The 18,751-nt window shown below is 40.7% G+C and overlaps 1 protein-coding gene across 1 annotated transcript; it reads right to left on the bottom strand.

The window, feature by feature from the left end:
• Positions 1–8,981: 8,981 nt before the first annotated feature.
• On the bottom strand, positions 8,982–9,636 carry LOC109219352 (monothiol glutaredoxin-S1-like). The gene has a single exon (XM_019383788.1). It carries the CDS (start codon positions 9,507–9,509, stop codon positions 9,201–9,203), a length of 309 nt encoding a protein of 102 aa, XP_019239333.1. The 5' UTR covers positions 9,510–9,636; the 3' UTR covers positions 8,982–9,200.
• Between the last annotated feature and the right edge of the window lie 9,115 nt (positions 9,637–18,751).

Below are 18,751 nucleotides of genomic sequence, written 5' to 3'. Positions count from 1 at the left end.
AGCACCGTTGGGGATTGTGACTTGGTCCGTCCCGATTGATGAATTTACCGTGTATTTGACTGAAACTTACTTGTTATCATCATGATTTGGGTGAATTGCCATATTTGGGCTTCATGCCAACTATTTGAACCCTTCGGGGATTATTATCACTGTTTCCTCACTGTTTTGATTTTATACTTGAACTCAGTCATGTATTTTCCACTGTTTTCAAAACTCAGCCATGTTTATTTTACTATAACACTTGAAATGATATTTCCAACAATATTTTTGGGCTGAGCGTCATGTTTTACTGTTGCCCGCGGGGCTTATGTGATTTCTGACTGAGTAAGGGGAGGGCCTGTGTCGTGAGGATACTTTTGGATCGGGCTGCAAGCCGCAGCAGTGAGATACTGATTTGATTATGAGGCCGAGGGCCTGAGATATGTACGCCACGAGACGACTTGATATTGTGCTTGGGCCGTAAGGGGCCCCTCCCGGAGTCTGCACACCCCCAGTGAGCGCCGTCGACGATAAATGGATCGGGCTGCACGCCGCAGCGGTACTGGTACTGTCCTATGTGTTTACTTTATTTCATTTGCCTGCCATTATCTGTTGTCTATGCTACTTCATGCAATATCTACCTGAATTCCTGGCATTATCTGATAACTGAGTGATGTGCCCGAGGGGCGGATTTCTGTGCTTATCTGCACTATTTGTTTGCATTCCTTTGCGTGACCGCTGAAAAAGTCATTTTCAAAAGAGGTTGAAACTGAGCTAAGATGTTTCTCTAAAGATTTCACAGCTTCACTGTTTTTCTCAAAAGGGTTTTGCACTGCTCTATACAGCATGATGATTTGTTATACGTGATTTCTTACTGCTCAGTTGTTATTTACCTTTATTACTCACTGAGTTGGAGTACTCACTTTACTCCCTGCACCTAGTGTGCAGATGCAGGTATTTATTCACCCAGTAGCGGGTTTTGGCATATCGGAGGCAGAGTTATAGGAGTTTAGCGAGGTGACTGCCAGCGTTCGCAGCACCGCTTTTCTCTCTTTTGTTCATTATTCCTGTTTTGTATATTTTAGACCTTGTAGTTGTATTTACACTCTAATAGATGCTCGTGACCTGTGACACCCCAATTAGGGTTGTGTTAGGTTGTACATCCGCTAATCAATATCATTAAATCATATTTAAACTGCTTAAAAGAGGTGTTCGGTAATGGTCTGGCTGCCTTGTCTTCACGAGAGGCGCCATCACGACCGGAGCGTAGTTTGGGTCGTGACAAGTTGGTATCAGAGCCTAGGTTACATAGGTCTCACGAGTCATGAGCAGGTTTAGTAGAGTCTCGCGGATTGGTACGGAGACGTCTGTATTTATCCTAGAGAGGTTGCAGAACCTTTAGGAAAACTTCACATTCTTGAATTCCTATCGTGCATCCTTGATTCAGCTTGAAAAGAAACTCTTGAAATTCCTTCCACGCGTTCGTATGCGCGCATAAGCACTCAGTACCAGATGTGCCTTGATGGCTTGTGATTCCCTGATCGAGGGGCGAGACGTGATCTCTGTTAGTTTGATGTGGGGCCAGTCTGAAGGACTTGAGGCCTGATCTTTGCCTATGGCTTGAGAACCGAGGTGCTGATTGTGTGAGCAAGTGTTTTGAATTTATATATTCGGTATTGTCCCTATTAGTGGAAGTGACGGCTGGATAGCTACGTGAGGAGTAAGTTACTACTGCGAGATGTACCTATATGACTTGGAAGTGGCGGGGGAGGTCTGCTGGATGATAGATGAACTATTAAGTGCTTGATTTCCATTGTGACTAGGTGTGTAGCCCCGAGTTATGGGCGCGTGAAGAATCTTTTCATGTCTCCTAGTTGGGAGTGAAGTAAAAATTCATGTTGCGGTATGAGTTCAGACATAGGAAGACTAAGTGACTGTGTAATGTGTATGACGGTGGAAGGTATACAAAAATGTTATATTGAGGCGAAGCAGGTGGGTTATCTCCTGCGAAGTGTTCTGAAGCGTTGTGATCCTTATGTGTATGTTAGAAGATCTCATGTGTAAGTGAAAAGTACGTGTCAAAATTCGAAATTTCGGGTCGCCTAAGAGAGTGGGGCTAGCTGTTGCGGGGATGAATGCGAGATTTGCAGAAGATTTGCAGTGCTAGATGATCTGTGTTTTCACAAGCTTACGAAGGATTTGAATTTAATCTCACTATGGTATTGTGGCATCAATGGAGTATAAGTGTTATGAGTTATCAAGTGTATTTTGATCTATGGCTCCGAGCCAAGTGGGGGAGTCTGTTGATTAGTTGATTGCACGGTTAGGTGCTATGTTGGTTCCATTCAGAGGCGTGCGAGTGAATCAGTTATGGCCTGCGGAAATTGAGACCGAGGATGGCTCGAGTAAAGGAAAATTTTGACAAAGATTATATTATGCTTCATAGGGTAAGGAAACCACGGGATATCTTAAGTTGTTGTTGGTAAAGAATGCTCGGTGCATAGAGCAGGAAGTTGCTTGGTTGTATTGGGATGAGGATTTCATTCTGCGGTGCCGGAGTGCCAATGAGGCACGGGTGGTTCTGTTCATTGGGTCAGGCTAATTGTATTTTAAATAGAGTAAATGATTCTCGAGAATGGTTCTAATGTGTTCAAGATTCTACATGTAGCAATTGGGTATCTTAAAGTTGTATATGTGATTAGAAATTGAGTCTCCATTGGAAGAGGTCAAGACTTGTGGTATTCCTATGTTAATTATGGGATTCTATGTATCAGTATCAGGAAAGTAAAGGTAACGGATATAGATTCGCAGGAAGTTCTTCAGAGTAAGGTATTCTAGAATGTGGTGTTTCTGGGAATGTTTAAGAAAGTATTCAGCGACGTAAAAGCCTTAGACGGTGTGGCTTTATGCTTGGTTCCGTGTGGTAAGCCTGGGTTGAGGAATTGTGGTGCTACAGCAAGGGGAAATATCAAGTTGAAGATGAATCAGAAGGAAATTTAGAAAGATGGGGTAGCCTGATAGTAGACCGGATCGACATGGTAAGGATATGATTAATTCTTTGTGTGTGTTCGAGGTAATGAGTTCGTACAAGTATTTTGCAGCAATGCTCTTGGGTTTCGACGGCTTGCTTAGCGTGGTCTAGTTAGAAGGATTTAGTCCTGGTAGTTTAGTTTGTGCAAATGGAATGGGGAGAGTTCTTGTTGGGTTTTACCGTGGTTTGGAGATGTATATTTTCTATGGGCGTGCGGAGCATGGGATGTACAGTGACTTTTCTTCTAGATGGGACCAATGGAAAGTTCTTGACTAGTTGAGTGCGTAGATGTCTGTGGCTCGGAAGGGAGATAAAGTTTTCAGGTTATCCTCAGAGGGTATGGTATATGCGGTATGTTGTGGAGGACCGAGACTTACGTGTGTTAGGCTACAGTTCAGTTCTGAAAGGAAGTTCATAAAACCCTTAGGCAGCGGGCAGCCTCAGATAATTAAGGAAATGGTACTGCTAATTGGAAGTGATTTGACGAGAGTCTATGTTTCAGAAAGAGGGAAATGTGATTAAGTTGATGGCAATTCGGTAGTATTGCGGCACTTTCAGGCTAGATCGACTGGTGATATTCGGGTTTGCTTGGTGGCACAGGGAAATTTTTGAGTATCTATCGTGGAATGATTGGGTATTTGAGGCGTAGCAGGTATTCGGACGGCGAAATTGGGATCGGATATGATGATTCATGGGCCGTGTGGATTTGGAGACGGAAGTTCTCATATTCAGGCTATGTTGTGGTTGTGGATTGTGTGTATCGGCACTGTTTAATGACTACCGATATTTGGAGGCCCGAGTGGATCTTTCTTTGCTTGGAATGTTAGATTTTGGATATGATATTGGGGTTTAGACCGGTTGTCTCAATGTTTATTCTGGACCATTGCGCTATGGGCTATGCCGGGATGCCACGGATTGAGTGGCGAGGTGTGTCGGGGTATGTTCTAGTAGAGTGGTTTATGTTTCGAAGAACCAGCGAACGGCTGGGAAGGGCTATTTTTCTTAATTGGGCCTTCGTGACGGATGTCAGTGCATAAGTTTCTACCATCGATTCAGTTCCAGTGTTGAAGGACCTTCGGATGTGTTTCTAGTGGCCGGGCATGTCGCCGGGCGAGGTTGGAGATTTTAGTATTGATTTGGTGCCGGGCACCGTATTGTACGGCTCCGACAGAAGTTATAGTAGTGGAAGGAGAAGCTTCAGGCTTCCTTGATAATGAGTTCGTTGGCAGGCCAATGTGGATGCGTGTTCTAGCTTGGGTCGGCTTGGTTGGCCCCGAATCGTATTGCTGAGGGATAGGTTAATTCTATCGTTATTGAGCTTGTTGGCGATCTGGGGAAATCTATGAGTGGCCTTCCTGTGTTGCGAGACGTTATGATTTGTTGGTTATGGGCACATATGGTGCGGTTCTATTGGGGTTCTTAGTGGAAGTCGAGCGGGAAGAGTGATTGGGTGTTGCTCGGTGGGTGGCGTATCAGTTATGTCCTATCGGGTTTGCGTGGTTTATGTTACTTGTTTCACCGAGGGTGTAATGGTTCTCTTTGGTTTCAGGCATCAAATTGTGCGTGGTTGTCAGTTTCGGGCATAGTGACTTGAGGTGTCTCATGTGGAGCAGTGTTTGGATAGGATCGTGCATTGTGGCGAGGCTATGTGGAGATATAACCTTGCGGGTTAGATTCGTGTGTTCTATTCTATGATGTGAGAGGGGTTCTCAACCTTTTGTTGTGGTGGTACTGGTGAGCTTGTGGTACAGCTCTTTCATTTGAACCATTTTCATGATTTGAGTCTGTTCGGACCGTTGCATATTGGTGCGTGTATTATGCTAGTTGTGGCTTAGGCCTCTATTGACGTGTCATGTCACCAGAGTGGTGTGTTGGATTAGAGGAGATCGTTGGGATCATTAATGAATACGAACGGATTCGATTTCAGCATGTCGGAAGGGTAAGATCGAGGTTCGGCTCAGAAATTTGCTATGTTATTGCCAGAGGAGAAGCGGCTTCATGAATGGTTAATCTGAGAAATGGTTATGGTTTATTGCGTGTTTCATTGATGGTTGGCAGTATATGAAAGTGTTGGAATGAGACTTAGTTGATAAGAGTTTTTCCATCGGTATTTGGGTGTTGTGTACAGTTGCTGTGAATAGAAGTTATTGCTACGAGCGTTAAAGTTATGTGGTTTATCATGTAATTGCACCTGAGGTTGCACGTATGGGTTATTACAGCTGGTTCGGGCTTATTCAGAGTATAGATGTGAGATTTTGGTCTTGTGGATGATATCGGTAGTGGAAATGTGGTTCTATGATTTATGGGCTAGATTGGACTGGGTAATTTCAGCTACTACGTGTATTCGGACCTATACGAGATAGGGTGACGTGAGATCACCCCCGGATATATGCATAGTAAGGTTATTCAGCTATTGGTTGGCTTCTAAAATAACTTTGAGTACGTTCGAGGACGAACGTGTGTTTAAGTGGGGGAGGAGGTAACGACCCGACCGGTCGTTTTGAGCTTTTGCACTTTGATCGCCAGTTCTCGGGCATGACTTGCCCCGTGTAATGTATTATGACTGAGGTAGATCGTTGGTTTTGGTTTTCAGGAAAATCGGGATGAATTTGAAGGAACAGTCTCAGTTGAAAGCTTTGAATTTGAAAGGTTTGACCATGGGTTGACTTATTTGTATATGAGCTCGGATCGGAATTTTTATGATTTGGTTAGCTTCGTGGGGTGATTTATGACTTAGGGGCGCGATTGGAATGCATTTTGGAAGTCCGTTGAAGGAATTGGCTTGAATTGGCAAAGTTAGTATTTTGGCGAATTCCAGTTGATAGGTGAGATTTTGATCCGAGAGTCGGAACGGAATTCCGAGAGTTGTTGTAGCTTCGTTATGCGATTTGGGATGTGTGTGCAAAATTTCAGGTCATTTGGACGTGGTTTGGTTGGGTTTTGATCAAAAGTGTATTTCGGAAGTTTTTAGAAAACTTAGGCTTGAATTCAATGAGTTTTTTGGGTAATTTGATGTTGTTTGAGGTATTTTGATGATTGGAACATGTTTGAATGATGTTATGGGTTATGTTGGTAGCTTTGGTTGAGGTCTCGGGGGCCTCGGATGAGTTTCGGATGGTCAATCGGACCAATTTCTATGTTGAGGAGTTGCAGAAAAATTTCAGCAGCAGTTGCAGTCAATTTTTGGCCTTCGCGATCGCGTGAGGTCCCTCGCGATCGCGTAGAAGGAATATGGGCTGGCCTGAGTTTGGCCTTCGTGTTCGCGTTTGAGGTCTCGCGTTAGCGGAGGGCCCTGAGCTTGTGCTTCGCGTTCGCGTACAGTATTTTGCGTTCGCGTATAAGTAATTGGGGGTCCGGTGTTTTGCTCTTCGCGTTCGCATCTTTGGGGTCGCGTTCGCGTAGCTCTAGGATTTAAAGCATCGAGTTCGCAGCAGCATCATCGCGTTCGCATAGTGTTAATTTGAGAGGTGGAAATTTAGTGCTTTGCGATTGCGAGACTTGGGTCGCGATCGCGATGAAGTAACGGTCAGTGCTGGGCAGAATGTTTTAAGTCACTTCATCCGCGATTTTGGGTCATTTTTCCTTCATGGTTGACCATTTTGAGAGCTTCTTGGTGGAGATTAAAGAGGGATTCAAGGGAAATCAATTGGAGGTAAGATTTTGAACTTAAAACTCTTTTTTATTGTGAAATCCACCTAGATATTCATGGAAACTAAGCCTAAAATTGAAGAACTAGGGCTTGAGAAATTGGACTTTTAAATTGGGATTTGAAGGACCATTTAAGGTCGGATTTGAGAACTTTTGATATGTATGAACTCGTGGGAAGATAAGGAATCTATTGATGTAAAAATTTCTGAGTTTCGAGAAGTGGGCCCTGGGCTCGGGTTTTGGTAATTTCGGGATTTGTGCCTGTTATTGATTGTTTTCGCTTGGGCTTTGTTCCCTTAGCATATTGTGACGTATTCGTTCTGAATTTGGATAGATTCGACGCGGATGGAGGCCGATTTGAGGGGCAAAAGCGTCGCGAGCTAGAGATTTCGCCGGTTCGAGGTACGTAATGATTGTAAATGATATTCTGAGGGTTTGAAACCCCGGATTGCACATCGTAGTGCTATATTGAGGTGACTTGCACGCCGGATAGCGAGCGTGGGGTAGAGCACCGTTGGGGATTGTGACTTGGTCCGTCCCGATTGATGAATTTACCGTGTATTTGACTGAAACTTACTTGTTGTCATCATGATTTGGGTTGATTGCCATATTTGGGCTTCGTGCCAACTATTTGAACCCTTCGGGGATTATTATCACTGTTTCCTCACTGTTTTGATTTTATAGTTGAACTCAGTCATGTATTTTCCACTATTTTCAAAACTCAGCCAAGTTGATTTTACTATAACACATGAAATGATATTTCCAACAATATTTTAGGGCTGAGCGTCATGTTTTACTGTTGCCTGCGGGGCTTCTGTCATCTCTGACTGAGTAAGGCCGAGGGTATGTGTCGTGAGGATACTTTTGGATCGGGTTGCACGCCACAGCAGTGATATACTGATTTGATTATGAGGACGAGGGCCTGAGATATGTACACCACGAAATGGCTTGATATTGCGCTTGGGCCGTAAGGGGCCCTTCCCGGAGTCTGCACAACCCAAGTGAGCGCCGTCGACGATATATGGATCGGGCTGCACGCCGCAGCGGTACTGGTACTGTCCTATGTGTTTACTTTATTTCATTTGCCTGCCATTATCTGTTGTCTATGCTACTTCATGCAATATCTACCTGAATTCCTGGCATTATCTGATAACTGAGTGATGTGCCCGAGGGGCAGATTTCTGTGCTTATCTGCACTATTTGTTTGCATTCCTTTGCGTGACCGCTGAAAAAGTCATTTTCAAAAGAGGTTGAAACTGAGCTAAGATGTTTCTCTAAAGATTTCACAGCTTCACTGTTTTTCTCAAAAGGGTTTTGCACTGCTCTATACAGCATGATGATTTGTTATACGTGATTTCTTACTGCTCAGTTATTATTTACCTTTATTACTCACTGAGTTGGAGTACTCACTTTACTCCCTGCACCTCGTATGCAGATGCAGGTATTTATTCACCCGGTAGCGGGTTTTGGCAGATCGGAGGCAGAGTTATAGGAGTTTAGCCGAGGTGACTGCCAGCGTTCGCAACACCGCTTTTCTCTCTTTTGTTCATTATTCCTGTTTTGTATATTTTAGACCTTGTAGTTGTATTTACACTCTAATAGATGCTCGTGACTTGTGACACCCCGATTAGGGCTGTGTTGGGTTGTACATCCGCTAATCAATATCATTAAATCATATTTAAACTGCTTATGAACTATTTAACTGCTTAAAAGAGGTGTTCGGTAATGGTCTGGCTGGCCTTGTCTTCACGAGAGGCGCCATCACGACCGGAGCGTAGTTTGGGTCGTGACATTTGATGAATGTAATATTTGGATAGATTATATCGTTTGCATCGTTTCGTGATATCACACACCAACAATATAAAGAATAAACTCACAACATTACTAAAATAAGTAGGATACTCTCGAATTATTATTAAAGAAAAAGTAGGAAAAAGAATAAAATATAATTATTTAATAATAAAGAAGGACAAGATGTGAGAAAAAAGTAAGGTAACAATGTCACCACGCCAAATCCGTCGTTACATAAAGTGACACGTTTCATCTTTATGTAATAATAAATTTAATGATACGATACAATACAATACAATTTAAGTAACAATCAAAACAAATATTATATTCAAAGTAACAATCCAATTACAATACAATAGGTAACAACCATCCAAACAAGCTGTAAAAGAAAGTCATCCGAGTGAATCTTTTAAGTTCCAAGATTCAGCATGACTATGTTTTGATTGTAAAAATACATATAAATAAAATCTACGTAAAATGCCAAAATTATATATATATAACTTAAAATGCATGTAGAATGTCGTATAAGATTATTATTAATACCGTGGATTAAAATGCATTACGTAAAGATTCTCATTGTTATTAACTTCTACTTTCATATGATCATCAGCTGTGAACAAACAAAACCGTCATTATATAGCCATAAGAAACGACTATTACCAAAACAACAACTTTATAAAAACATCTGAAGAAGCTAAAAGACTCTCAATAAGTGGTTTAATTACTATCAAAACTCGTAGAGTTTCTCTTTCTATACCCAAATGGCATTAGCTCTAATGAGCAATTGTTTCAGCTTGCTTCTCACATTAAGGCTCATGATCTCATTAGAACCACCAACCAACTCATTCCCTATAAAAATTGCTGGCACACTTGGCTGACACCCTAATTCAATTAGAGCCTTCTCTATTTGCTTCCCATTTGGATGTCTATCGAGCTCGTAAACGGTAGGGTTTGCTCCAAAACTACGGATTAGGGTTTCAATACTATGAGAAATGCAACAACTACTCTTGCTGAATATCACCACAGAGCTTGTTGCTCCCAACTTCATCACCGTATCCATGTTTATAAGTTCAACAAATAATGAGTTTATTGGCAAAATGCCAAGATTTATATAGCTTTTGGTGAAGTGGAAATTAAAGAAGTTGTGAAGGCTACAAGAAATTATGATCAAGGCTTGATTTGTTGTGAGAAGCATGAACCTTGTGAAGCTATATATAGAGTCCTCAGAGTTGTATATTACTTCTTTTAAAAAGGGTGAAAATTTCTAGAAGAATTACAAGTTGGTGAATATATCTAGATTTTTCTTGATCACTTGTATGATAAAGGAAAGTATGCCTGATCTACTTGGATTCTAAAGCATCATAACATACTCAAACTTTCCCTTTCACCTATTTTATCCAGCATTTTTGAAATATTCCAAGAACATATGTCACTAGCTAGAGTGATATTTTTCAATACAACCAAAGATATCAGAATCTTACTTTTGATTTGAGAAAAAACTGAAATCTTTTCATAATATATACTCAAAGATGTGCTGTTGAAATCAAGTCCACATTAGTATCCGTACCGAAAAGAAGTAGGAGGAGGTACGTGGAAACTTCTTCTAGTGTGATCGATATGTGGCTAAATTGGTTCAAATTCCTTTTGAATAAAGGAGAATAACTTGATCAAAAAAAAGAATGTAGTACTGTGTCATATTTATCGTCAAGTGATAAAAATATTCTCAGTTCCTCACCAGAAAAAAGCTTCCTTATTACCTCGAAAGGTCGCATATCATCATTCTCTGTTCTATTTTCCGTCGTTAAGGTATTGTTCCCTCGTTTTAAAGTTGTGGTCTTAAACCTGTCATATTTTATGTCACCATATAATTATGTCATTAGAATAAAATAAAAAATTTAAATTTTGAATTATTTTTAATTGTAAAAATATTTATATTTTTGGGACGGACAATATGTCACGTAAAAAATGTAATTTAGGAGTAATTCAGAGAAGTTGTTAGAATATCATTTCAAAACGACAGCAAGGGACGACATTTGATACTCTTCTGTCTTCTTCCCCAGTTTGATTCTAGCGTACTTGACGACGAGAAATTAACGCATTGGATGGAGATGGATTCCGTCACGTTCATGATTCAATTGTATTTCCTTTCATTTTGAAGTTAATGTAGCTTGAATTTGCTTCAATACAAATATTACCAATTAGTTTTGGCATTCTTAAACTCCTTGATTCCCTCCAAATTATTAAATTAGTGTCTTAAATTCTTTCATCGGTAATGGGTCTCCTCGTTCCTACTAAATTACAAAATTAACTTGGCTGTACAATATAGGGGCAGCTCGGTGCACAAAGCATCACATTCATGTAAGGTCTGAGAAATGACTGCACCCTAAAGGATGTGATATCACAGTCTACCCTAATACAAATATTATTGTCTGCTTCCACGGCAAACATTGACTGTACAATATTGTTTGTTAATTTGTTGCTTATAAACAGTCTTTCATCGATGCGAAGATTGGACAAGTGGCGTAGCCATCGAAAACTCTTCGATCGGAAAATTATACTTAGTATATAAAAAATTATAGTAGTACTATATATATAGGTAAAAAATTATATTTTATAAATATATATTAAATCTTGAACATTCTTTGCAAAATTTCTGACTTCGTCATTGGTTTGGACTAACTTGAGTTGAATTATGTGAGAGTTTACAGCTTAGTGTTATTTAAAAAGTTCATTAAGGGATTCTTATGTGACCAGGGGCGGCCCGACGAATTTTGTGGCCTAAAGCCAAAATTTATGAGGGGCCTTAACTTTTAATTTTTTTTATTATTTATTTGAAGTCTATTTTTTTAGTTTTTCTTAAATACAAAGTTATTAATAATTTTCTTATAATCAATAACTCCTAATAAGTATTTTTCTCAATTGATAATATAGCTAATCCATTTAACTTTTCTTGTGACATTATTGTTCTTAGGTAAGATTTTATCAATTTTAATTTTAAAAACTTCTTTCCGCTGAAGCGGTAACATGAGTTATGAACATTATTCCATAAGATATTCATGCATTTGGAAAAAAAAATTAAATCTTTTTATTTGATTAAGTATATCAATTAAACTGTTATCTTCTAATTGTACTATTTTTTTAAATTCTTTTAATTCATAAAATAAACCTAAACCATCAATATCAAATTAATTCTTATGCTTTAAGGAACATTCAAGATTAGACAATATTTTTTTCAAATTTCCAACATTTAGTGATCTTAGTTTTTACTGCCAAATAGAAAACCAAAAATATTTTCATATGCTTCGAATTGTTCAAATCTATTTTGAAGTGAAAAAATAGCCTTGTCTATTATGTATAAAAGCATCAACTCTAAATGACTCTTCGAAAGATTTTGAGATTTCATTATCAACATTCGCATCAAATTGTTACTTCTTATATATCACACGCTTCTTACGAAATTCAGGTTCGATATTCATTTCAAGTGCAATTTCCTTGGTAGAAATCATAGCAGTTGCAAATCCTTCTTCTCTATATTTGTTAAAGAAAGAAATCAAACTTTTTCACTTTACAAAACTCTTTTTTAAACTTATACATAGACTATTAGGTGTAACAAAAAATGAGGCCTCCATAAATATGGGGCCTAAAGCAGTTGCTTTACTTGCTTTATGGAAGGGCAGCCCCTGTATGTGACGAGTTACACCAATTCATCTGGTTAATTCTTTGCGTATGCTAATTTTTCTTTTCTTGTTCTCTCCTGTGTCGCCTTCTCTTAACTTTCCACCTTCATCCCAATGAGGAATTCATCTTATTCTTTGTAGTATTCCTGATAACAGGGTTCATCAACCCATACCTCAAAATCGCAAATAGGTTCGTCGGGAACCTAATTAAACTTGTTCATACAGTGCCAGTAGCGCCGTCCAACTTTACCATTATCCCAACATCTTCGCATCATGCATTTTTTCCACACTCGCACCTTGGTACATTAAGAGGTTGAGCCATTTTTGCATTGAAAAAACCTTGCTTTTCTTGACAGATTTGCTATTACTTATTGTTGGGCGCATAAAATAACTAGAATGAGCCCGTTATTTATAGGCAGGACAACACACATAACATAGTATCTAACCGCGCTATATCAACACACACAACATAGTATTTCACCGCGCTATGCGTTGCGTGTTAAAGGTTCTGACGGGTACGAAACAACTTTATGTCAGTTGGGCAGCCTTTTCAGTTCGACAAGACAACACACATAATGTATTGTTTAACCGCGCTATATACACACATAACGTAGTATTTGACCGCGCTATGCGTTGCGTGTTTTTAGAGGTTCCGACGGGTACGAAACAACTTTATGTCAGTTGGGCAGCCTTTTCAGTTCGACAAGACAACACACATAACGTACTATTTAACCGCGCTATATACACACATAACGTAGTATTTGACCGCGCTATGCATTGTGTGTTAAAGGTGCCGACGGGTACGAAACAGCTTTATGTCAGTTCGACAAGACAACACACATATATAAAATAACAAACATAATTAAAATTAAATTAATTAGCTTTATGATATTTCAATGTTGTTTCCAGTTCTTCCGAATATATAATTTTTTTAATATCATTAAAAAAATTAAAATGAAAAAGTTCAACTCATAATTAACAAACATAATTTTATTTTATAAAACTTGCAACATAAACAAAACAACTAAATATTACATCATAAACTCATTGATAGTTAGGCATAATAGAAGAAGGACCACCACGAGCTTGAGTAATATTGCCACCCAAACCAGCCGAAGGACATTTTCGACGGTCGTGTCCTGTTTGCGAGCACATACCACATCTGCGCGCATAAACGGTATCACTAACATCCATTTGGTTCCGTATACGTGTTCTCTTCTGCACCTGTATTCGACGCAAGTAGGACTTGTTACACACCATTTTAAATGGTTCAGGCGGCCAATAATGCTCAGCACTCACTGGCTGCAACTGCCCACTATATGTGTTTAGGTACTTCCCAACACTATATTGTTGATCAACATAGTTGGTTGCACCTAAACCAACTTGTTGAAAGCACTTGATGGCATATGAGCAAGTCATGTGGTAGATGGACCATTTCCCACAAGAGCATAACCTTCTAGATTCATTTACAGTATGTACATTATTCCCCCGAGTTTCATGGATAGCGGTACGAACTTCAAAAATATTTCTTTCGTTATCATACTGAAAAAACGAATGCCAATGCGCTCGCCGTCTGTATTTCTCAAATCTCTTCATCGGCACTGGCATAAATTCAACACCCTTTTCCATCAATGACGTTGCAGCTGCATACCTTTCAACAAACCTCTCCACCATCTGCTTGAATGATATCCGCATCATGGCTGTGACAGGCAATCCTCTTGCCGACTTCAATAACCCGTTGAAAGACTCTGACACATTTGTAGTTAGAGTTCCCCATCGTGTTCCACCATCCGCATGCAAAGTCCACTTTTCAGGGTCATGTCGCATTAACCTACGATAGGCTGCCTCGTCTTCTTGCCTGGTATATTCCATGTGCGTCCGAATTTATGCTGTTGGTGGTCTGTTGCTACCATCCACATCAAATCATGCAGATCCTTGTTGGGATATGCCTTCTAGAAATTGGCTTTAAAGTGCCTAACACAGTAACGATGGTAGGCATAAGGTTCTTGCCATGCAGGTCAGTTCTCCACAGAACTTAAGATACCACCGTGCCGATCAGATATTAGACAAATACCGGAACGCTGTTTGCCAACGTGCTCTTTCAAGTGGTTCAAAAATAGCGTCCACGTCTCTTGGCTTTCATTGGCACAAACAACAAAAGCTAGAGGAAATATCTGTCCATTAGCATCTACTGCCACGGCTATCAACAGATTGATATCGTACTTCCCATAGACATGAGTGTTGTCTATGGATATTATGGGCCGACAATGTGAAAAACCATCAATTGCTGGTTTAAACGCCCAGAACACGTAATTGAATATATATTCTGGTTTACCCAGACTCTGCTCAAGCTTCCATTCAACAATCGTACCGGGGTTGAACTGCTGCAGTGCAGCCATGTACCTAGGCAGATCTACGAATGACTTATCCCAGTTACCATAGACTATTTCAAACGCTCGTTTGCGTCCGAGATATGCCTTTCTTTTAGTAATGGTATGGTCATGTTCCTGGTGGACTGCTGTAATGCACACTTTGATTTTATACCTTATGGATGCTTCGATGTGTGGAATAAGAACAAGAGAAATCAAGTCAATATCCAAGTTGAAGTGATTCCCGTTGAATGTGTCCATTTCGCATGTGTGGGTGGGAATGTATTTACCCACTTTCCACAGACCTATCTTCTTCTTGCTCGCATGCAACATCCAATGACATGGCCAAAACCACCTGTGACAAACAACCTTGTATACAACCGGACTTGACTCCCATACTGTCATCTCACGACACTCTTTTACGTTGTGCATTTTACAAGCCTTGCGTAGGCGCATTTTATTAGGAAAAAGCATGCCCTTTGCCAGCACCGTTGGTCTAGACTCATCCCACATTGCTGTCCGAATTTCATCAAAATCCCTTGTGAGAGCTTCCACATCCGGCATGCTTGGCAAGTTATCAAGGTAAGGAATCTCCCTTGAATGAAACGGCACTTGGGACTCGTACACTCTTCGTCTCGGGGGGGGGGGGGGAGGGTGGAGCATACTCTCTCATCAAATCAGGTCCTTCCTTCTCATCCTCCTCATCACCATCCTCACGAGGAAAGGGTGTCTTGTCTCCAGATTCATCAGCATTGTTGTCGTAATCACTGTTTTCTTCCTCACTTTGTTCATCTGCCAGATCCCGATTTAATACGTCGTCTTCGGGCAATTAAGTGAGTACATTTGGTTCAACTTGCTCGTTTTCACTGCACAATCAACAAAATAATAAGATTCTGAATTTAATAAATACTTTCCATATAGCTTTATCACTTCACTTACAAGTCGTAATGTGATGAAATTCCATGATGGACATTTTTATTTCGGTGATGGCTCCCGGATGGACCACCATGATCCAACACACCAAAACTATGCTTGGATTCATAATTTGTAAAATTCATATCCGGCCTCTACCCCCCTATTAAATATATGAGCGTTAATACAAATTCAATACAACAAAAATGTACATCGTAACACAAAGAAAAATTGAAGCTTACCACTCGTCTTGTGAATTATGTAAAGCAGGCGGGGATAAGTTTAAATCAAGGAAAACTCTTTCATCCGGAACCTGTCCGGCAAAAAGTCCTCCAGAATAACCACCCGATGACTAGGGGTTATCCGTAACCTGTCCAGCAACCTCATTGTTTGGAACGTCTTCCTCCTTGACGTACATATCCAACATTTTGATTACAAGATATTCCCGGTATTCATCCGAAGTCCTCAGAAAATCCCTCAAAGTTTCATCATCGTGGATGTTTAACTCCGAGTAAAAAGCAGCCCCTTGCGAAGTGACGGAATACGGATATCTTTCGGTTACTTTAAGTATCACTGAACGTTTCCTCACACCCATTTTTTTCATAACAAAGATATCAATTTATCGTACTCCATTGTAAGTGGTAATTTAACATGACCCTGTGGAGATAAACTATACCTCACAGAGTTATTCTCCATCACAACCTCACCCCCCCCCCCCCGAATATAATGAAACTCTTATTCTACGCTCTTTAGACATTACGAAAAAAATGCTTAAGAATTTAACAAGAAAAAATTGAATGGGAGTTAGAATTTTTGAACGAATTTTCCTAAAATCCTAACCACTTTATATAGGAAATGGCTAGCCCGGGATATGGAAATTTTTTGACGTATAGCGTTCTTTAAATATCGCTATACACATTTAAATTATTGTTATGTGAGTTAACTTATTGGTGGGTCTATAATCAGGGTATAGCGTTTTCTTTTTAAACGCTATATGTATAACGTATGAATTGAGGACGCTATATATGTCAGTCAATAGTCAGGCATATAGCGTCTAAATACAAGACGCTATACCTTAACGGCAAAAGTTACCGTTAAGGTATAACGTCTTGTATTTGGACGCTATATATTGAAAAGTAACTTTGTTTTACACTTATTAATGTACTTTGAGTCCAAAAAAATAATATTTAGGTTCCGGACACGAATAATATCAAAGGTATTACTTTGTATGACAAATGCAGCTGCATCACATTCTACAATCTTGATAATGAAAAGAGAATATAACTACTACCTTTTAAATATTCCCAAACGATCTTGAGCATGTATAGGGTCAAATTCTGCCCATTACGTCTCCACGTTGGTAGGAACGACCAACGAATATACGCTAACCGAAGTGAGAGCATGACCTAAGAATGTCGGCGTGAAGTGTATCATCGGTTTCGTCGTCTCTTTCGAAGGAACGCGACCAATCTCTGTATTATTTTATTATTTTAAGGAGGGTCTCCTATTATATAAAAGAGGATCCCGATGTTGTAAAGCAGGAGGATTTTTTATTGAACAAGCTCTCTCTCTCTACCTCTCTCTCTCTCTCTCCCTCCCTCTCTCTCTTGAATATCCAATCTATTGGAAGCTATAACAAATTTAATACACATATCTAGGTCTTATTATCTTCGATTACGATTGATCCTTGATTCATTTTGATTATTCTCACTTAAAAAGTATCTGATAACTTTTGAGTCAATCAATTTGGCGCCGTCTGTGGGGACTTCGGCAATCGAAATCATAGTTTGCACCTAGAATATCAAAAAAAAACAACGAACCACCGTTCTTCACACTATACGGAAGCCAAAAATGGCAGAAAATGACGCAAGAATGAAAGCAATAGCAGGCGTCACAGCCAATCTCATAGGCCCTCTTAACGAGGCCGGTACAGAGAACATCCTGAGTACAACACCTGGTAGTGCGCCGGATGGAGAGATCTCACCCTCTTCATCTGAAGACCTGACAATCTTGCACGAAAAAGGAGCCTCTACATCCGCAGTCAAAGAAACACCACCTCCGAGGGTCAAGAAACTACTGGAAGAGTGGTTGATGAACACTCTAGGTAGCTTGCTTGAAAACTCACCCCAAAGCAACATTAGAAATCCGTCTGTGGCAGACATCGCCGCCACCACCAGTGAACCCGATGTTGTACGAGCAAATAACACCCACATCGATGTCCAAGCCAACGATGGTGCACTCGCAGCCATCCTTAATAAGATGGAAGAAATGGAAAATGAGAACAAGGCACTTCGAGATCAAATGAAAGAGCACCAGGAAAGAGTGGACAAAATTCCCAGTGCTCCGAAGTTATTGCCAAAACGCGACGTAGGAAGATTCGTCGAACAGCCGTACAGCGAGGAGGCTGCCCCTCACCCGATCCCAAAAACCTTCATGATGCTACCTTACTTGAGGATATATGACGGGACCACGGATCCCGAAGACCACCTCATCCATTATGTGACCGCTGTGAAGGGTAACGATTTGTCAAAAGAACAAGTACCATCCTTGTTGCTGAAAATGTTCGAAGAAACGTTGACAGAGGGGCCCTAACATGGTACTCTCAGCTACCAGCTAGGACGATATCAACATTCGAAGAAATGGCGGATAAGTTCGCCACCGCCCATGTAGGAGCAAAGAAAGCAGAGGCCAGGGTCAACGATATCTTCGCTGTCAGGCAAACGGTAGGAGAAGCACTCAAGGACTTCCTGGCCAGATTCAACAGAGTAAGGATGAGCCTACCAAATGTATCGGAAGGCATGGCAGTTGCAGCATTCCAAAACGGGATGAACAGAGATGGTTCGAGGGCGACCAAAAAGCTACTGAGCCGACTCATGAAATATCCCCCCACCACATGGGAAGAGATCCACAACGCCTACTGTGCCGAAGTTCGAGCAGATGAGGACGACCTCAACGGACCGAACCAACGGCTAATGGCGATACAATCAGAAACAAGAAGGGATCGACGTAACGACGGGCGACGGGAACAACTCTTGCATTTCAACAAAGAAAGGCATCAGCCCTACGTTAGGTCTTCCCATCCACCGCCGCCGAGACACACGGAGGCATTACAACGACATGTTGCTCCACTCCGGAATGAAAAAGGTATGCCCCCTCTATTATCTGCCCATAACTTTTGGGTGTCTCATTCAGAAATAGTGTACGCACTGGAGAAGCTGGGCACCAAGGTGCAATGGCCGCAGAAAATGAAATCAAATCCTACCGCAAGGAGGTCCAACGTCCTGTGCGAGTTCTATCAGGAAAGGGGACACTAAACCGAAGACTGCATAAGTCTACGGCAAGGA

This window comes from Nicotiana attenuata, unplaced genomic scaffold (assembly GCF_001879085.1).
Source record: "Nicotiana attenuata strain UT unplaced genomic scaffold, NIATTr2, whole genome shotgun sequence".
NCBI classification, from domain to species: domain Eukaryota; kingdom Viridiplantae; phylum Streptophyta; class Magnoliopsida; order Solanales; family Solanaceae; genus Nicotiana; species Nicotiana attenuata.
The sequence above is the reverse complement of the archived record's forward strand: the minus strand, read 5'-3'. Positions and strand labels throughout refer to the sequence as shown.